The sequence below is a fragment of the Trachemys scripta genome, chromosome 7 (genome assembly GCF_013100865.1).
Source record: "Trachemys scripta elegans isolate TJP31775 chromosome 7, CAS_Tse_1.0, whole genome shotgun sequence".
NCBI classification, from domain to species: domain Eukaryota; kingdom Metazoa; phylum Chordata; order Testudines; family Emydidae; genus Trachemys; species Trachemys scripta.
In genome coordinates this window covers 116,772,956-116,795,141 of record NC_048304.1, presented here as the reverse complement: position 1 = coordinate 116,795,141, position 22,186 = coordinate 116,772,956, and the positions used below count along the sequence as shown (strand labels likewise).

The 22,186-nt window shown below is 41.9% G+C and overlaps 1 protein-coding gene across 1 annotated transcript in view; it reads right to left on the bottom strand.

The window, feature by feature from the left end:
* The window catches only part of GPAM (glycerol-3-phosphate acyltransferase, mitochondrial), a gene marked incomplete at its 5' end in the record, with an annotated part of 38,667 nt that extends 17,249 nt beyond the window's left edge, over nt 1-21,418 (bottom strand). Inside the window, 8 exon segments of the mRNA XM_034775739.1 lie at nt 547-660; nt 1,063-1,275; nt 3,605-3,704; nt 4,634-4,770; nt 10,190-10,286; nt 10,899-11,042; nt 16,023-16,136; nt 21,345-21,418. Coding sequence (XP_034631630.1) covers nt 547-660; nt 1,063-1,275; nt 3,605-3,704; nt 4,634-4,770; nt 10,190-10,286; nt 10,899-11,042; nt 16,023-16,136; nt 21,345-21,418 — 993 coding nt within the window.
* Between the last annotated feature and the right edge of the window lie 768 nt (nt 21,419-22,186).

Below are 22,186 nucleotides of genomic sequence, written 5' to 3'. Positions count from 1 at the left end.
AATTTGACCGTGTCTACTTTCTATAAACCCAGGCTGAGTGGCAAAGTTTGGGATGCCAAAATTAGCTTTGTTTTTCAAACTGAAATTCTGTACATTTTAATACATATTGCTGAATAAGACCTAAACATAAAAAACTATTAGACAGTCAACTACTGTACAGGAAATATATTTCCCCATTTTTTTTGTACAGCAATACACAATTGATCAGATGCCTCATTGGGAATTTTTACTTTCCTCTATTATTGATCACTCCTGCAAGATAGATACTGGCTTTATGTCCAATGACCCCGTCTGGTCTGACATTCTGTTATAACACTCAAATCTGTATTGGACTTCACACCCTGGATGGACACCCTATGAATCTTCTCAGGGGTATCAAATAGTGATTTTTTTGGAAAAAAAAAAAACAAAAAAAAAAACAGCTTCATTGCATTGATAGGCTGAAAACAGTACTTCTGTGCCAACAGTTTAGTTGTGGTTTCCTGCATTTTAAAGCAGCTAAGAATTCATAAGAACTTAAAGTGTTTTTATGGATATGAAACTTACTTTTAAGGAAAATGGTTGTGCAAAGTCTACTCTGACACATCCGTAATTCTTCCGCAGCATTCTGAAGACTCCTCTGGCTACGCTCCAAAGGCTTTCGTTCTTCTTAGGCTTCCCCTGCACAACATTGAAAAGCAAAACCAATGTTCGTTTGCAATTAAAAGTTCACTGATATTTAACGGAAGCATAACCACAGTTACAATAAATCCAAGTCTTTTGACATGCAGCTTTAAAAGTCAAAGAGTAGAGCCAAGACAGAAGTCTAGGGAATCATATGGCTTTTTATTATTTGTATTTGTTAAGTGATGAATTTGTATCAGTGATATACAAGACTCAAATATCAAGATAGCTTTCTAGGTCAAGGACTTTCATGATTCATGTTACTTTGCATTTTTAAATCTGACACAGAAAGTTTAAGCACTCATGGCATAGCAGTACTAGCACAAAAATTAGACACATTTTTACTTAACAAACAGAAAATCCCATAGGCAAGACAATAAGTCTTCAGTTGCTCCTTACCAGCTGTTCATTGTTATAGTGACCTTCAATGATGCGATCATAGGAGATTCCCACAGGTATAATTAGTATGTCTGGGGTGGCATTTGTGAAGAGAGCATCTACCACCACAGATAAGAGACCTGCTCTGGCACAGGATGTTTTTCCACTCCGAGAACGTGTGCCTTCCAGGAATATCTCTAAGAACTGCTGCTGTCTAAGCAACTCCTCTATGTGCTAAAGGGATAGTGAGTAAAAGAAAAAACAAAAAAACTAATGATACAGACATAGCTACACAGAAATGCACTGTTCCATATCAGCAATAGAATCCTCTTTACAAAACTGGAGCCAAGATAAATCCAAATCTGCATGAATAATCATGAATTATAACAGGAAATTAGTGTTTTACACAACTAAATTAGACACCTAAATTATTCTCTTCTCTGGATTTCCCAGTATGGCCCATCTTCTAAATTGCAAGTACATCTTTCTTTTTGTATCTTGAATAGTGCCAAGCACAACATCAGCACATACATAAACAAAATTTCAACGAAGTCAGTACGGTTACTCTCAGGAGTTCCCAAACTTTTGTACATGTATGGCAGGGTGGCATGAGAGCTTGCTGGAAATGATGCACCAAAATTCTTTTAAAAAAATATTTTGGTTTCAAATGAAAAGTCATTCCATGCACTGCAGTACATCCTACAATGCCTGAGAAACAAAACACCCTCCTGGACACATTCAGCAATTTCGATGAGTAACACTGTACGACCATGTCATCATAGTAGCTTTATTTAGCAGGGGGTTGAATGCTGTGGGAACTGTACTCTCAGGTGGTGCACAGCTGGCTAGCTTTTTGCTGGGCCTAGCCTTGCACCAAACCACACAGCTCGAGCTACTGGGGAGATTCTGCAAAGTTCCATATAACTGTGCCAGAGCTTCTCTCATCTGAAAAGACACATGAGTGCAGAGCCGCTGCAAAACCTACAGTTGCAGGGAGCGTGAGATAGAACGGCCCCCACACAGGAAGCTGCTGCAGGGGGTAGAGAGGGAAGGATTGTTGGCCAGCTGCAGCGGATAAAAGCCTGGCTACGGGACTAAGGAGAGCTGCCTGGCTGTTCACCAGGACAGCAGCCAGCTGGCTATAATTTGAGCCTCCTCCCAGCAGGGGGAGCCACTGTGCAGAGTGCCCAGCGTTCTGCTGAGGAGCAAGATGCTTCGTGGAGCTGAAGCCCCTCCAATACCAGCCAAGACTCCCCACATCTCTCTATATCTGCCCTCTGAGCCCTCTGGCACACGTGCAGCCGTGTCATGGCACTTCTCTTATTCTCTCCCAGAGCGTCTCAAAATATTTCATATTTTTCTCGATTTAAATTTTGTAAGACAGGAAGCAAAGTGAATTCTGGCTACTGTTCAATAATAATCCCGATAACATTAGCAGGATTAGATTAGACAAATTAAAAAGAGTCAATCCACCGAGTGGTGTTAGTGGCATATCATAGCATATCAAGACAGCATTTATGTCGTTTAATTGTTTAACGTGAAAGAAATAACGGCTGCCTCATTATGTTTCTTTTTGATGCACTGTCTTAAAAACTTGAAATGTTTACAAAGGATGTTATAATTACAGCTCGTTGGGAACTTTTAGATTAAACCTTTTACGAAAATGCTGATTTGACAACACCAAAACTTTTCATGGAGAAACAGCCGTTTCAATTCAACTTTCACCAGGAAAGTTTTCCATCATGAAGTTTCTTATCAATATGAGACACCCCAGAATAGCATAATCTAGTATTACGGCACTCTGCCTTTTAAACTAGGAACTTGAACCTAGGTTTTCCAGATCCCAGATGTGTGGTCTAACCGTAGGGCTACTGGCTATTCTAGAGTGGTCTCTTTTTTTACTACAAATTTTTGAACTGTCTTGATTTCATGCCACATCAGAATATAAACAAATGGCAAAACATTTTTCACAAAATGGAATTCTTGTTTCCATGCCAGCCCTAATTATAATTGAACATTTTAGGTTTCTTTAGGGATATATTTTACCATAGAGTCCAGAAATACTTAAATTAAACCTACTGAGACCTAAAACAAATGTGCAAAAAAAAAAAAAAAAAAAGTGTGCATGTGGTACTTCAAACACCAATTAAGTACATGAACAAATACAATTTGGGAACTGCTGCTCTAGATTTACCTTAGTATAAGTGAAATCAGAAGCTGTCCCATTAGGCCTAATTTTAGTGTTATTTACACTGAGGGCAATCCCATATCCCCGTTAGAGACTCACACAGGGGAAAAATTTGATCCTGACAGGTGCTGAACACCCTTGACTCTCATGCACTTCATAGGTTCAGGACCTCACTCAGCACAGAATTAACATTTTCTCTCTAATGTAACAAAACACACATACATATACACACGCTAAAATCAAGATAATAAACAATTTAACTTTCTCATCAGGCAATGCTGTTCAAATTAATGAAGTTACAGAGAACAAACTTACATTTTCCCGTCTCTGTGACGATTCAAATTTTATATTTGCAAATTAAGAAAAGACACATACCACATACAGCAAAGCTCTATAAAGGACATCTTTACGTCCGTGAGGGTTCTCATCCAACCTCCTCCGAATGAAAAAGCCTCCCAGCTTGCGGATCAACGTGCTACAAATCAACAAATGATTCTATTCACTGATTTTAGTCAAATATGAAAAGAGTGGAATGTATAAACCAGCCAACAGCTTCAGGAAAAAATTAGATGAGGCAGAACAATGTGCATATCTCAGCCATTCTCCCACAAATGAAAGAGAGGAAGAATAGTCTAGTGGTCAGGGCACTAGTCTAGGACCCAGGTTCAATTCCCTGCTCCGCCAAACTCCGTGTGACCCTGTAAAAATGGGATTAAGAGCACTGCCCTCCCTCACAGGGATGTTGGGAGGATAAATACACTACAAATTCTATGGCGCTCAATTTTAATATAAATTGGGGGGGGGGTCATATAAATACCGAATATAAATAGAGAGTGCTCTGGGAGAATTCTAGTCCCCACATTACTGCCAAATTTCAAACGCTTATGTGAGTGTTCTCAATCTTTTAACACTTGACATAACTTACAAAGATGAGGGCTGCAGTATTTAACTTAAACAGCCCTCAGTGTTCAAAGTTCTGTGTTGCCTGCCACTAACTGAATACACAATTTCCCCCAAATCCCAATGAGTCTCCACAGATGAAGGGGAACAAATGCTCTTAAACTTGTGCTAGCCCCCATTTACCAGGACTTCTTCATACACCCCTTCCTCAGAGTGACTCACTAACTAAGTCTCAACACAATATTCTTCCTTTTCCAATTTCCTTAACAAAGAATGTCTCTGAAGGATTTTGCAAGACTCTCTCTTGAATAAGATCAAATAAGACCAAAGTAAAGCTAGATAGGACCGAAGTAAATTCCAAAGTATGACCACAATGACTATCACAAATCCTAAACAATTTGGGGCAGATCCTCAGCTGGTGTGGAGCTATGACAATATACACCAATTCCCTATGGCTTTATTTTTGAGAGCAAGTTAAAGTTTAGCTCAGCATATTATCCTTACCTGAAGATGGGGATGTTGAGGTTATTCCCTGCAGCAATGTACGGTGCTTTGATGTTATGGCAGAAAAGAACGAATGTGAGGAGCAGATAGTCGATGTGAGATTTGTGAACAGGCAAGAAGATAAGAGGCAAATTCATCTATTTGGGGGTGGGGGAGGGAGAAAAAAAGATGAAACAAAATTAATGGGATACTCTGGAGCAAAGAGCAGATTACTCACCTTGTGCAGTAACTGAGGTTCTTCGAGATGAGTGTCCCTGTGGGTGCTCCATAGGTGCATCCCTGCACCTTTGCTCGGAGAGTTTTACAGCAGTGCCCATACGGGTCGTGTACGCGCGGTGCCTACCTTGTGCACTGTTGTCTGTTGAAGTGTCGCGTGTGCGACACACACTTCTCAGTTCCATCTCCACCTCAAAGCCTGTACCCAGCTCCGAAGTAGAGCGAGGAGGGTGCGTAGTGGAGCACCCACAGGGACACTCATCTTGAAGAACCTCAGTTACTGCACAAAGTGAGTAACCTTCTCTTCTTAGAGAAGTGTCCCTGGGGGTGCTCCGTTCCAGGTGACTGTAAAGCAGAAATATATAAAACATACAAGCGATGTTGTCGGTCATCACTCGTACGTGTTGGTTTTGTATGAACGGTAGGAAGTGGAAGCAGGCATTGCACACAGCGCGAAGTTCCAGGAGATTTATGTGTAACCCGATCTCTATTGTGGACCATAGCCCCTGAGCTGTGCGATGTTGCATGTGTGCTCCCCACCAGACGAGGAAGGCATCTGTCGTGAGCAATTGTGACAGAGGGTCCTGTGTAAACATCCTGTGCTGGTTGTGTGGGTGAGTCCACCAGATTAATGATTCCTTGATCTTGTGGGGCATTGTTAAGAGGATGCTCATGTTGTGCTTGTTTGGTTTGTACACTGTTGACAGCCATCCCTACAGGCAGCACATGTGCAAACATGCATGTTTGATCACAAATGTGCATGCTGTCATTTGGCCCAAAAGTTGTATGCATTCGTGGGCTGTGGTTTGTGGGCTGCTGTGCCCAGTGGCTATGATTGTTTGTATGGAGTTGAATCTATCCTGCAGGAGTGATCCATCGCTGTTGTGGAGTTGAGAAAGGCGCCCTCGCTGTTGTGGAGTCGAGATAGGCACGGAAGAATACCGACTGTTGGGTAGGTTCTATCATTGATTTCTGTGTGTTTATTTGTAGGCCGAGGCTGTGGAAACAGCTTATTGCCATTTGCATGGAGTGAACAGCTTCCAATCGAGTGTGCGCCTTGAGGAGAATCGTCCAGGTAAGGGAATACAATTACTCCTTGCTTCCTCATATGCACTGTTGCCACTGTGAAGATCTTGGAAAAGACACGGGTTTTCTGTTGCTGTTGACAGGCCGAAGGGTAGCACCTTGTATAGATAGTGGTCCATGCCTAAAGTAAATCTGAGAAACCCCCTGTGAGTGGGATATATCACCACATGAAAATAGGCATCTTGGAGGTCGAGGGCTGAAAACCAGTCCCCCTGTTCCAGCGCTGGTATTATAGTTGTTAGAGTGATCATCCAAAATCTTTGCTTCCTTATGGGCTTGTTTAGTCGCCTGAGGTCGAGGATGGATCATCATCGCCGCTTTTCTTTTGGGTTAAGAAGTAGTGGGAGTAAAATCTTTTTCCCTTGTGTTGTTTGGGGACCAACTCCACTGCCCCCAATTGGAGGAAATGTTCTACCTCTTGGCACAACAGTAGTTCGTGAGAGGGGTCCCTGAAGGGGTGGGGTTGGGGGTATGGAAAGGAAAGGGATCTATAGCCAAAGTGGATGACTTCTTGGACCCATTTGTCAGTGGTAATAGCTGCCCACTTGATGGAGAAGGGGCGTAAACAGTCTCCAAAGAGTTGGATGATAGTACCATGCGTTGGAACCAGCGAGAGGTCTTCTAGGCCCTCAGCCAAAGCTTCAAATTTGTTTATTGGAGGAAGGAGGCTGAGACGCCACTGCTGGTAGTGGGCGATGACGTGTGGCCTTTGTCTTTGTCTCTGTTGTTGTTGCTGCTTGTATGGTCTCTGCTGAGTATAAGCAGCATATCTGGGGAATTGGTATGGTTCTCCTTGTAGCCGGGGTAAGGATGCCATGGGACTGGAGTGTGGCTTGCGAGTCCTTCATAGTGTGAAGAACCTCGTTGGTCTTAGCAGCGAACAGCTTCTCTCCATCTAATGGGAGGTCCTCCACTGTATTCTGTATTTCGCGGGGGAATGTGGAAGATGTGAACCGCAATGCCCTCCGCATGACTATGGTTGTGGATCTGGCTGCAGTGTCAGCAGCATCTAGTGAAGCTTGCAGCACCGTGAGAGCAATGGTTTGCTCTTCAGAGACTAATAATTTGAACTGTTGTCTCTTTGCCGCCGGAATGTCATCAATAAAATCGTTAAACTTAACATAGTTCTTATGGTCATACTTGAACAATAGGGCCGAATTATTAGACACTCTGAGTTGGAGCACAGAGGAAGCATAGACTTTTTGTCCAAAGAGGTCTAGCCTCTTGCTGTCCTTATCCGAAGGGGTAGATCTGTAATGTTGTTGCTTGCCCCTTTGGTTGGCCGCCTCTACCACCAGTGAATTAGGAATTGGATGTGTAAATAAAAATTCGGATTCCTTAGATGGGATGTAGTATTTTCGATCAGCCCTTTTACAGGTAGGCAGGACTGTGGCTAGTGTTTACCAAACTGATTTTGGCAAGTCGATGATAGCAGCGTTGATGGGCAATGCTATCTTAGAGGAGGAGGAAGTTTGTAAGATGTTGGTTAACTCATGCTGAGTTTCCGACACTTCCTCAAAGGCGATCTTAAGTTCGTCGGCCACTCTTTTAAACAGATCCTGAAACTCGGAAAAATCATCCGCTGTTATAGGTGGTGGAGAAGAGAAGATTAGGAGAAGAGGAGGAATTAGTGGGTGGCAAGGTGTCCGGGGTAGTATCTACTGCCTGCTCTGCCACGGGGTCCCCCTGTATGTCCTCCTCTGCCCTGTATGAAGGTGGAGACGGGAATTTAGATGCTTCCCTATGAGAGGGCTAGGGTCTCTGCTGTGGCGTCTTCTATATGACCACCAAGGCCTCCAATAAGACCAGTGGCCTGGATAGGGCATGGGAGGTCCCATCCATGGGTGTCCATACCAGGGAGGCATGTCACGGTCATAGGATGATCAAGACCTGGGTGGTGTAGCAGTCGTGGGTGTTCTGACAAGGGAACAGTGGTGAGGGGAGAATACCCCTTCATCCTTGTTGCCCTCATCACTGGAGAATCACAATGGAATTGGAGATAGGTGCTGATGTGGAACTGATGGTCGCGGGGAAATGTGGGTAACGAAGAGAGGAGTCTGTGGCGTGAATGAGACAAGCAAATCCCTATGATACAGAAAATGGCGTGGCACTGATGGTGTGGTGCCGTGAGAAATGTTGTTATCTGCACCGTCGGTACGGAGGGTTGCGTGGGTGCCAGTTACGCTGATGTTAGCGCTGTGGTTCTGGAGGTTTTAGGTTGCAGCGCCAAGGCAGGAGTGGTCACTGGTGCCGTCTCCGTCAGAGGCGCCGGCGGTGCTGTGGTGGAGGCTGACAACTTGGAGCCATTAGCCTCGGTACCGGTGGAAGTCATCTTGCGGATAGTGCCAGAAGTGCCTGGAGTATCATATGTGCTGAGGCGCGGCACAGTCAGCACTGATGAGAGCGATCTCATTGGTGACCGTTTTTTACTGGTCTGCGCTCTATGAGACAATGTAGAAGGTGTTTTTTTGCTGGTTCCATCTATTTTGGGGAGCTAGGTAGTGAAGGAGCCGGTGACTCAGGGGGCTGTTGTCCTGGGTCGGAGGCCGATCTCAGGAACTTCTCCATGAGTAGGAGTTTCAGCCCAGGTCCCTGTCTCTTCATGCCCTAGCTTTAAGTTTGCTGCAATGGGCACACTTCCAGGAAACATGAGATTCACCCAGACAGCGGACACATTGTGAGTGTCTGTCTGACACTGGCATTGCCTCTCTACATGAGGTACACGGTTTGAAACCCGGTGAGCCTGGCATAACAGTGGCTAGTATCTAACTATGGGTTGAAAGAAAAAAATGTGGGGGGGAAGGGGCGCACACAGAGGGGAATAAAAAAACGAAACTTGGCACTAAAATACTAATGGTATAAACTGGCTAACGCTAAATAACTATTTATTGATCTGACTAAAAACTAGATATGAACGGGACTGCGACGTTCTGTCTGAGGCCAGAGGAGTCCGGGTCGCACACACGACACTTCAACAGACAACGGCACGTGAGGCAGGCACCGCGCGTGCACGACCCATATGGGCACTGCTGTAAAACTATCCGAGCGAAGGCGCAGGGTCACACCTACACCTGGAGTGGAGCACCCACAGGGACACCTCTCGAAGAAGAATTTTGTCTTCTAAAATTTCTTTCCCGAGTAACACCTTAGATTAGTAAAACTGAAGGAATTTTACTTTACACTTCTCCACTTATTTGCTTTGGCAGTGAGAACAAACTAGGCAATTGCACTAGCAATGTTTGAACTGTAGGCACTGCAGGGAGCAGTAGAACGACATTAGCAGGTTCTTCAGACTTACAGTATCAATGCAAGTATAAGACAATTATTTGAGATGGGCCAAAATTTTCCACTGTCACTGTAAACCGGTGGTTGACTTGTTTTGTAAAAAGGTAACTTAACTTTATCTATAGCAGTTTTCCCAGGCATTGTACTCCAAAATGCTAACAGGGTGAATGATTAAATAAGGAAAAAGCTGCAATTTTATTGTCACTGCATACTATTATGCAATGTTGCACAATGTCTCCAAATACTCTCAGTAAAGTTCCTTAGAAATCAATGGCGCCTCTCTCTCATTTCAGTGCAATTATTTATTACTTGACAGTGTATGGGTCATACAGCACCTTTCTGTGGTAAATTCTGCATGAAAGGTGTAGAATTTCAGGATATTGTGAAATGGGAGGAGTAAGGAGACTGGTAGAACTTGAAAGGATGCTTATAATACATTTAAATAAATAAGCAAGCAGTAGGTGAGGCACTTTGCAGACAAGTATGAAGACCAGGTTATTCCTTGAAGTCTAAATGTATAAGTAGTTTTTAAAAGTTTAGTAATTTATTAGCCTGCAGCATGTATCAGCATGGTGGGGGGAGGGAGAAGAGAGAACAAAAACATTCTACAGTGGTGTCAAGTATCAGAGGGGTAGCCGTGTTAACAGTGGGTCACATCAGACATTACACGCAAAAATGATCCTGAAACTTGAGACAAAACCAGAACTTGGCTTGGTCTTTTAGGGTGCTGGGAACACACAACGGAAAGAGCACAATATCTATAATATCTAGGATTATCTAATAAAGATGGGTCTGCTGAATGGTATGTTCACAGAACTGGACAGCATAGGCTCTGAACTGGGGCCTGATTCAGATCTCATTTAGACTGGTATAACTTCACTGATTTCAATGGAGTCACTCCTGATTTACACCAGTGAAAGTACCATCAGAAGTTTCCCCATGTTTTAAAACTTTATGTAATTTTCTTACCTTGGTGGCTGCTTTGACCATCTCCAATTGGCCTTTGTGGATCTGAATGTTCCAAAAGAAGCTGTTGAATAATTTCAGTAACACCCAACCAGTCAACCTAAAGGTGAAAAATGTTAAACCCAAGAGAAGTTTAAGTTTCATTCAAAGTGGCCTTCCTGTTGTATTGCTTTTATAACCAATACTGTCACATACATATGTAGCGTTTGCAACACCAGCTGGTCAGTGGCGTTGTTGCGGGCATAATCAGGGAAAATTCCTTCCTCACATCTCTAATGATCAGCTTGCACACTGAAGCATGGAATTTGATCATTCCTATCTTAAGATTCATAACTAAAGAAAAATATTGTTAAATGGACTATTGCTGCAGTAACTTACGATCAAGATGCTGAAACTGATTTAGGCAAAAACATAGAGGGTACCTTTGGGCTGATGGCAAGCAGCTTAATTCAGGAAAAAAGTATATTTATTTAATTTTATCATATTATTTGTAACTTGGAAAGCCCACGGATTCTGTGTGTTCAAATATGAGAGTATGATTACGCTTCATTTTTAAGGCTAAAACCTATAACCCTCATGTTTTGGGGTGGCATTAGGGCCAGCATTAAAATAGGAATCTTTAGGCTGTGCTCATGTACACAGGCAAAGACTGGGGATCCTTCCCCTGATGCTAGGCAAGCATAACCATAGTTTGGTGAAATATTTTTATTACCTGATCAAAGCAGGTGAGACGTTTGCCACCATTTCTTGGAGAATCCTTCTAGCTTTTTTCTTCACTTTGCTGATGGCCTTGAGGTCTGTCTGAGTACCTGCAGCACTTAATACAGAAGCCTCCTCTACAATGGCCTTCTGCACTCTGATTTTAAAAATAAAACACAAGACAGTTCTGTAACAAATGAGTTCAGCTTATTGACGGCTTCTAGAAGGAATGAACATGGGCAATTCTATGGTATAACTATCGCAGTAAGTTGGAAGATGGAAGAAAACGCACGTCAACGTGGTTTATGTTTCATTTGCCATAAACTGAAAGTCAATGGTCATCTAAGTTTTGATTAAATACTCGTAAAATGAAATGGACCAATCTGCAGGTGAACTGGGATCAGCTGGTCAATGATTTGCAGAAACATATTAAAAGTTATAAATACAGAGGCAAATATCATTCACTGGCTATCAAAGTTAGCCCTTGACAGATTATGGCAAATGCTTGCCTTTAATAAGTTTCTCCATTCCAACAACACATCTATAAAATATAAAATTTTAAAAGCAAGGGTCTGATAGCTCTCAGATCAATGGCTGATGTTCAAAGTATTCCTTAAATTTGTGCAAGTATTCCTGGATATTATGAAAGTCAGCTCAGAAACTGAGTGAATTAGGAATCCAACTATAAACACTAGTTCAAAAAGTTACTACAGAATGAGAGCATAGACTATAAATCCACCTCTTGATAGGAGTAGGGCCTATTATGGTTGCATCTTGTTTTGTGCAGAGCTTTTTTTTAAAATCTGTAATTAAATAAAAAAAGACAATGCTTGTATTTTTCTTTTTTACTGCTTTAGCAAACTCCACTTATCTTAACTGAAAGATTTATGCAGTTTACACTTCTATAGCACGTGCCATGTTAGGTTCCCAAAGTGCTTTACAAATATTAACCAAACTTCACAAAATCAGTGAAATAGGTACACTTTAATGGGGGGGAAATGAAGCAAGTGATTTAGGAACTAAGTGAGCTTCCATACTTGTCCAAGATCACACAGCAAGTCTGTGGCAACAGAACACTAATCACCCAACAACCTGTCTTGTACTTAAAAAAAAAAAAAAAATCTCAGGTAAGGCCCAACTCTGCAAAGTGCTGAGCACTCACACCGATTTCAGGGGGAGTAAAAGATGCTAAGCCTTTTGCAGAATTGGACTGAAAGAGTGAATGTGCTGCAGAGCTTCTTTTGCCTTTTTTCAATCCAGTTATAGTACTAGAGGGGAACAAATCCTGACTTAACCTTTAGCTTGATATTTCATTTGGAGTATATTATCGGAGACAAGAGAATTATCTCTAAAAGATCCTTCCCAAAATATAGAACAAATTCCATGAAAGAAGTTCTTGGGGATTGGAACACAATGAATTCTTCCCCTTTTACAAGCCATCATTCCAGTTACACTAAGAATATCTGACACGTTATGAACTTGGATCTAGATTGCTCCAGACCGTTGTGACGTGCCACCTTCCTATTATTTTTAAAATGTTTCAACTTATGATCACCTCAGTTGATCATTCATTATTAGCTGGAAAGCTAGAGATAGGGCACTACCAATTTCACGGCCGTAAAAAATGCGCCACAGACCGTGAAATAAGCATTTCCCCGTGAAATCCGATCTCCCCTTGGTGCTAGGATCCCCCAGCCAACAGGGTTCCTAGCTCCAGCTGGGCTGGGGAGGGACAGGACTTGGCCATCCCCTGCACAGCTGCTCTGAAGGGTGGGTGGGAAGACCAGACCCACCTCGGGTGCCTCCCCCTGCTGCAGGATGCTCTGGGACAGCATTGGGTCTGATCTTCCCTGTGCTGCTGGGAGCGCCCCAGCAGGGGGCTCCCTAGCTGCTAGTCCGGGCAGGACAGCACTTGCTCTTTCCCTGCAGGGCTGTTCCTGAGTATCTCTCCCGGCTGCAGAGAGTTCCGCACCCCCTCCACCCTACTTGCTTCCTGTCCCCCTCCCTTTGCAGCTGCCCTGGGGAGGGGACATTGACACTTTACAGCAGCAAATCACACACAGGACTCAACTCACTGACTGGAAAAAATGGACATTTGGGAGGTTTTATAGTGTAGTGATCTCTATTGACTGCCTACAAAAAGCCATGTGCAATTACTGTAAATTGATTGTCCAAAGTAAAACAAAAAACTCAAAAGTGATTACTGCAGCAGATACTGTGAAAGAATTTGGAAGCCAAATTCTACATGGCAATGGTGACAAACTATTTTGTACAAACTGCAATGTTTTGTTGGATCACACACGCCGGGAAATGGTTCAGCACCACAGACTCGGAAACCCATCAAAGCAGAAAGAGGGCTGCAGATAATGCATTGCTGGTAAACGAAAAGTTAAAAAACATTTCTTCTCTTTTTAAGAAGGTGACAGAGAGCTCCGAGACCTGACATTTAGGTAGAATGGAACTTGTGGATGCATTTGCAAGTGCTAATATGCCATTGGATAAACATGATCACCCAAAGCAGTGCGAGTTCATTCAACGGAACGTACAAAATGCCGGTTACTTACAAAGTGCGAATAAGCTATGACAGAACTACCATCCAAAGGTTTTACTACACATTTTGAGGAGATGAAATCTCAAAGTAACTCATGAGAGTCTTTTACTTATCTGTGGACTCATCCAAAATAATTGCAGGACAACTTGGTACTGCATGTTCTGTTTGATTTTATTTCTGACAAGGCCAAAGATGTACTGACAGGAAAGCTAGCAACAATGCTTGCCGACTGCATTTATTTGGATGCTTTGAACTCAACTACAGTTTCCAGCAATAATTAAAACCGTTTTAAAATACTTTGTCAAAGTTTGCACAGTATCTGCTTTCATAAGTGACAATGCAACTTGCATGACAAAATCTTTCTAATTGGTTCTCCAAAGTCTAATGCCAAATGCTGTCCATATTAGATGTAATGCACATATAATTTCTCTTGTCAGGGAGCTATGGAGATGCGAGTTTGGTAAAGCTGAGAAACTGGTCAGCTACATTAAAAAGATCTTCAAACACTGCCCTAGCTGCAAACTTTGATATAGGCAGCACATTGCAAACACGACTGAAATGACTGAAATTAGGGAACAAAAAATTGCACTTCCTCGAGAGCCAGTAAGGACTTGTTGGAATTCCTGGTTTCGGGCTGTATAATACCATACAGCTCACCTGAAGTACTCCTCTGAGTTAGTCTCAGAAGAGCTGACACTGACACCGAAAATGCAGGTTTTAACAGCACTGTCAACCCTTCTAAATGATGCTCAGCTGAATGAGGAAGTTCAGTTCGTTGCCAAGAATGCCATAGGACTCATGAACTTAATCACTAGGTTTGAATCTCAACGTGTCACAATCCACCAAGCGTACAACAAAGTAATGGATGTACTGTTCTGGGCTAAAGCACAAGCAAACGAAAATCACTCTGACAATGCTGAGTTAAATACCAGTGCTCAGCAAGTGTTTCTTGAATGGCAAAGAAACTCAGACAATACTACGGCTATGGGGAAGAGTCAAGTGATGTAACAAAAACGGCTCCAAAGTTACAACAACCTGCAGCAAGGTTCCTAAAAGCGGTGTATATTTTTGACCATGCACAAATGCACCTGTTGATGGTGGATTTAACCTTGCTTAATGCAATCCCTGGCTTTGATAAGAATTGTAAGCTGGAGATGCCTGCTCACAAAACTATTGTGAAAGACGTGGACTGTAGTTTGCCTGTGCTACAGTTTTGGAACTCAGTGGAAGGCAGAATCCCCCATCTTGCAAGGCTAGCTCGGCGCTGTCTGACAATTCCAACAAACTCCGTGGATGCAGAGAGCAGTGTCTAAACACAGGCAGGTGTTTTCAGCACAGAGACAGGGAATGAAGAAAGACAGTTGCTGGATGCTCCATGCTGACATTCAATTAATGACATTTGAAACCAGAATTTCCCGCGCACACACACACTTTTTTTTTAAATCATCTTAAGGCTGTGGATCTCAAGTTTGAGGCTACCAGTTGAGATCACTACCATACTAAACTGTCTCAGATGCCCATATCTACCAATCAGGGAGTTGAGCCCTCTATGTTATTTGCTGCTGTAAAGTGTCAATCAATAAATCCTGTCAAGTTCACATGTCCTTTCGTTATTTTATTGAAACAAGCTAATAATTGCATCTGGAAGGGGGGTGGGGGCACACCCTGTACAGAAATCCCTCCCCCTTCGGCGCAATGGGGACAAGAAGTGAATGGGGGGGGGCAGGCGCATTGCAGAGCTTTCTGCAGGCAGGAGAAGCACCAAGAGCACCCGTGCAGAGGAAAAGCAAGTCTTGTCCCTCCCAGGCTGTCCGGGACTAGCAGCTAGAAGCCCCTGACTAGGGTGCTCCCAGCAGCACGGGGGAGATCAGACCCACCTCCACCTCTGGGAACTTTCTGTGGCTGCAGGAAGCTCCGCGGTTGCTGCCTTCAGAGTCCAGCTCGGAAGGCAGCACAGAAGTGAGGGTGGCAATCCCATAACCCCCCTACAACAGGTTTGTGACACAGACCCCAATCCCCTTTTGGGTCGGGACCCCCACAGGTACAACACTGTGAAATTTCAGATTTAAACATCTGAAAATGTAAAATTTACCCATTTTCAAATCCTATGGCTGTGAAATTGACCATAATGGACGTGAATTTGGTAGGGCCCTAGCTATATAGATCTACTATGAACCTGGTACCAAAAGCTGCAAAGGGCTCCATAATAGTTTATTATACTTAGGTCTTGTCCACATGGGATGTTAATGTGAACCTATAGCACACCAGCTTGCCATGCACTAATGTCCCATATAGACAAGCCCTTAATATTAAGTTTATTGTATCTGTACCAGCAGTCACTACAAAGATATGGAGGCTGATGTGTAAAAACCTCACCTTCCCATAACTAGTCTATACAAAAGTTATCTAGCTTAAATTTGAGGGATGGGCTGTAATAGATACTGTACCTTCTATTATTCTAAATATTCTAGCTTTCAGAATTTGCTGTGTTGTCATTCTGTAACAATCTTTGATTAAATGTAATATTATGCATGAAACTGGAAACAGATACAAAAACACAATGTTGGCTTATTTAGCACATCTTACCTGCTGCTGTTCAACACGTTTTCTGCCACATTGCTGGCAAACATACTCTTATGCACATCTCGTTCTTGCACAAAAAGAACATAACAGAGCCTTCTTGCCAGCCACCCTCTGTACCTACAACGTAAGAAAATTAATCATCAAAATGTGTCCCCAAAACATTGTCAACTTATAAAAGAATAATTTTATTGTCAAACATTCACATACATCCAATGAAAGGTTACAAAAGTAGGTAAAATTCTTTGAACAGCTACCAAATAGCTTCTGTATTTTCTAATACATCCGAAAATTAACAGTGTTACAGACAAAATAGATATAGATCACAAGCTATGTGGGAAGAAACCCAAACTAAAGCAACAAACTTATGGGACACTGGTGTGATAACATTTTCGCACAATCATAAAAAAATTGCTACAGAAGAACATATCTGCTGGTATTCTCCTTGGTTACATCTCAGAACTTACATACATTTTGGCTGTCTGCCCAATTCATGCAGTGCCAAGTTTTAAACGAATCAGTGACCTTGCTGTGAGCAGCATAAATCCAACTAACATTTGTCAGCTTCTTATAAAAAGATAGAGGCTGAAATTTTTCAAAGCTGCCTGAGTCAAGTGTCAATCCTCAACCGGAATTCAATGGAATTTGGGCACTTAACTCCCATAAGTGCCTTTGAAAATCCTAGCTGGAATTGTCCAAGGGATCATAACACACACTTTGGATATATCCAAATTGCAGCTGAAGATGGGACTGCAGCACAGGTAGGCCTGCTCCAGTACAAGCCCACCAAGGACTCTTGGTATGAATTCAGACTGCAGGTCCGCAGCAGGGTCCATGGTGCTGCATCCTTACTACTACTGTTAGCGCACTAGCTAGAGCAGGGGTCGGCAACCTTTCAGAAGTGGTGTGCCGAGTCTTCATTTATTCACTCTAATTTAAGGTTTCGCGTGCCAGTAATACATTTTAACATTTTTAGACGGTCTCTTTCTATAACTCTATAATATATAACTAAACTATTGTTGTATGTAAAGTAAATAAGGCTTTTAAAATGTTTAAGAAGCTTCATTTAAAATTAAATTAAAATGCAGAGCCCCCCCAGACTGGTGGCCAGGAGCCGGGCAGTGTGAGTGCCACTGAAAATCAGTTCGCGTGCTGCCTTCGGCACCCATGCCATAGGTTGCCTACCCCTGAGCTAGAGTAAAACTAGCACAGACATGTCTATCCATCCTGCAATTAAACCTTCACATGTGTAGACAAACCTCGTGTCTCTCTTTTCTGCTCAAAAGTTTTCAAAGGCCTCTTCTTACATTTTACATACCTTGGCCCTGATCCTGCCAAAACTTATACACCTGATAATTACATGCACTGGCAGTCCCAACAAGTAGTCATTTGGGCTCCTCGCATGTGCAAGCATTTGCAGGATAGTCATTATTTTAGCCCTTCTGATCCACTCTTCTCCTCCTCCGTCCTTTGTTCTCCTAATTCCTTTCCCTTCACACAGATCAATAAATCTCTCCTCCCTAGAATAGCTACCATATATTAACACTACATGCATCCACAGCTCCTATCATCATCAGCTGCTCAGCACTTTTGCATATCAGGCTCCAGGTATCTCAAGTTGGGCACCAAAAAAAAATTGAGAAACACACAGTTAGTTAGTGGATAGTTAAGTAGGTTGCCCAGCAACACATAAGCAGAGGAAGGGACAGAATCTAGTCTCTAAAGACAGCATTCAACTTCCTTAACCACAAAATCATCCTCTCTTCCTGCAGTTCCCTGACTCATTCAACCCCATCTTGGAGGCTGGGATCTTCCAAACAGCCACATTCACTACACAGCCCTCATCCACTCCATGGGCAACATCTTTCCTGTGAAGTGAATGAGACAAGGGTCCTGCATTCATATAATTAAAGACTGTATCATACTAATGAGGTACAAGAGGCAGAATTAAAGTTGCATGGGCAACCTAACTTAGCATTCCCTAGCTCAGAAGCAATCGCCTTTACAACTCAATGATGTTCTTTTACACAGACATGGATGTAATGTCCTAGAAGTGGGGGGTTGGTTTTCGTTGTTGAGGGTTTTCTTAAATAAAGAAAAATGGTAAAAACAAATTAAATTATGTGCAACTGTAATAATCCTACCCCTTCATCCATTGTCAGCAGCATATGAAGCCTTCACCTTCAGCAGTGCAGCACAACTTGAGCTACAAGAGTGACTGAACTAGGAGGCAGCAGAAGGCGGCTGTTATCCTGGTGGACAAGGAAAAAGGGTGCTAGGTCTGGGCCAGGGTCAAGGGGATCCTAATCTCTCTCTCTTCCCCACTTTCCTCCAGGTGATAGGGGGAACTCCTTCCCGATGTGGTGCCCCCAAAAAAGAGGGAGGATGTGAGCCACAGGGGCTATAGGCTGGGCCATGAGGGGGAGGGTTGTTGGCAGGGTCCAACCCAGTCTTCTGACCATCTCCCAAAAGGCTGATGGCTCCTGCGGTTGCCAATGCATAGTGTTTCTGGTGCTCTGGCACCACCGTGAGACAGGTCACAAATTAGACTATTCATGTTCATTTTTTAAATTTTCCATCATGCCCAAATTTTGCTGTAGAAGAGAAATGATGATTTTTACAAGCTTCTCAGAGTGAAACCTGAATGGAATTTCATGGGATAAAGAAAAGGCACTTCTCTGACCCCAGGGTTTTCCTCTGGCAAATTTCCAAATCCTGTTCCAAAGTATATGGATGTGGTCCAGCTTCCAAAAACAGATAGCAAGAATCTTTTATAATGGAAAGTGTCAGGCAACCTAAAGATAGAGGTCCTGCCACCTCCTCCTATAATTATTAACAAGGTATTTTGTTTTGTTTTAAAATGTACATACAGTGCAGACATACATATAACAATTATAGGAATTTGCAAAGTTATTTTGGAGATAAAAGCCTTGCTAAACTGTGGACTAGAAGAGAAAAAAAATAGGTTAAAGGTTTTTTTAATATCTTTTAAAGCACTTTTTCTCAGTTGTTTGGCAACCCCATTTTCATTGCTTTTCCTCTTTAAAAAAAAATTTCTCGGAGGGGTTTTTATATTCATCTTAGGCTTGGCAAGATGGTCAATTGACTGATCAAATAATGTCAACTTACCACATATTTCACCACAGTCAAATATTCCACCAAGAATGCCCTGATCAGCAGCCTACATTTCTGATTGCATCAGGATGCCATTCTTTAATTTTTTAGAACTTCATTTCATTGAGTTATTTTTACTCAGAAAAATGTGAAACACAAGTAACTTTTTTTAAAAAATTAGGCATAGAGTGTGTGTGTGTGTGTATATATTTCATTTTGAAGTAAATGAAAATGTTTCTGTGTTCTGCCTGCCTGCAAAGTTGATTCTCCTGATATAATTAGCAGAAGATTCTGTAGTATTCATTGTATATAATGCTAAGCCTACTGTAGACCATAAAGTCTTACTCTTTTGTCGTACTGTTCTAATAAATTAGCACTTTAAAATATTTGACCCCATTTTTGACCTTATTTGACAATATTTGACCAGTCAATTGACCAATTATTTTTGGACCAGTCATATGCCCAAGCCTAATTAATTTTAAGTGCAAAGTTGAGAAGGGAAATTTGTTCCTATCGAACAGCTTAGTAATTGTGAGTATGTCATCAGATCAGCACAGAAATATTACAAAAGCCTGTCAAATATTGGCACATTCACTATGAGGCTTAGAAAGCAATAATCATGCAAATCTCTACTCTCTAAATGGGCAGTAATGGCTATCAGACAGTAGAGGATATTGCATACTGTATACATAGGGATAAACTGTATATTATGTAAATTAGATACCTGCAACCAATTAGAGCACAAGGACTTTCTGTGGGAAAATCTGTAGTTAGGAATCAGTAACTCTCTAGCATTCTTCGAATCAGATTGGCTGAGAATTTCATTTCAGTAGAATACTAAATTCAAGGGAAATGCTACACTGTCAAAAGGAAGAGGGGCTGAAATAAAATGATAAATGAATAAGTTCTTACTGGATGGTATTCATTCAAGAGTTCCAAAGGAACTTAACGTGGTAGGCTGAACTACAAACATTCATTAAAATCAGTGAATATAGTCACTCTTCACTAGCAGTTAGAAAAATCACTCTTTTGATTTTGAAAATGAGCAAATGTGGTATGAAAGTTATTGAGATTAAATATGGGACCTCAAAAAAATCATTTACACGTTCACTACAACTACACTGTGAGTTAAACACATTTTGTTGTTTAAGGAAAAATGATTCGATGAATCAATTGGTTTTACATTCCTATTTTACAGAACCCTGAGCTATCAAGACCACTCAAGGATTTGACCTTTTTTTATTTTTTTTTTAAATGGCATTTCAGATATTTTCAGTATTCTAGGCCACTGATTACACACTCAAAAAATAATCAATTATATCAATAGACAATCGTCTCCAGTATTAACCTCCCTCTCTCTCAAGCACAACACAACACAACACAGTCTTTCTTTCACTCAGACATTTTGGCTCATTTCCTCCAGTCTACTAGCCTGTCCCCGTTTGTTCTGAATCTACAATGAATACTACAGAATTTTATGTTAATTATATCAGGAGAATCAACTTTGCAGGCAGGCAGAACACAGAAACATTTTCATTTACTTCAAAATGAGAGTATCATTACCTTAAGACAAAATTATAAAAATGGAACAAAAATGCATTATCCAGTTAAATACCTTAAACGCACGTATGAAAGAGCTGTACTTTGCTATCATGGAAGGACAGGCTCAACCTATAACTGCTATTATCCTATGTATACCAATAGTGGCCAAAGTGTAGGCTCTGAGCCAAATTGTTTGGGAAATTCAACAATGCAGCCTTCAGTCACACAGTCAACCCAAGGATGCAACAGCCACTTTCACCTTTAATCTATTGCTGCTCTCATCATTAATTCAGATCAATATCTGTGGGGAATGCACACTGTGACTCACACCCCAATGCATTAAAGTCAAAGGGGATTGAAATCGGCTTTACTTTATGCAAACTAGGTGCCATCTTCACACTCCTTGTATGGAGCCAATGTAGCTAGACAACCTTGGGACTGCTCTGAAGTATACAAGCAGTTCACACACACTGTCCGTAGTTAACAGCGTGCCAAGACAGACTACAGGTTTTATTGTTGCTATAAATTCGCACAGATTCAAGCATACCAAGAAAGCATTCTATCCCTCCGGAGGTTGTTAAATGTTTCTTGGTGATTTCTCTGCCAAGAGATCCAGTAAGTTAGAAAGACAAAGACAATGTCATTAATTATGCTGGAAAAAGTTTAACTTACCTTGTGTGCGTTTCATTGATATAGATAACATTGCGTAGGCCCAAAGAAGGGATACTAGCATTGAAAAGTTTATCCTACCAAAACAAAATGAGAGAAAAGAAATAATTGGAAGGCTTCTTTCTTATATAAGAATGGTCATTTCTTCACATTAACAATAATGTAAATTGTTTTTCCTCTTCAAATATGAAGATAAAGTGGCAGAGGTGTTATGTGACTTGTCCAGGACTACAGAATAAATCAGTACTAGAGCTGGGATTTAAACTCAGGAGGCCCTATCTCCCAGACCTTTGCTCAGGCCACATTTGGGCCCGTTCAGTTCATCCACGATACTTTACTGCACCTAGAAAACTCAATGGCGCCTCCCACTTGGAAGTGGATGAGGATCAGGAAATGTAATGAGCGTGGGTATAAGTAAATGCACGTCCCTATACAGAAGGAAAATAACCCTCACTTTTTAGCATGGGTAACACTGACAATCAGTGAAAACCACAGAAAAACAAAAGAAAGGTTAGTTTAATCCAAACTGTCTAACCAGTCTAATCTCTTAAATGGGAAAGCAATGGGTGCTATAGAATACTAGAAGATAGATCCAGGCCATGAGCTGTTCAAAAACTTTATTTAAAGTTTAGGACCAGGGTCCAAAGAAGGAGGGAGGGATAGCTCAGTGGTTTGAGCATTGGCCTGCTAAACCCAGGGTTGTGAGTTCAATCCTTAAACCCAGGGCCACCTAGGGATCTGAGGCAAAATCAGTACTTGGTCCTGCTAGTGAAGGCAGGGGGCTGGACTCGATGACCTTTCAAGGTCCCTTACAGTTCTAGGAGATAGGATATCTCCATTAATTT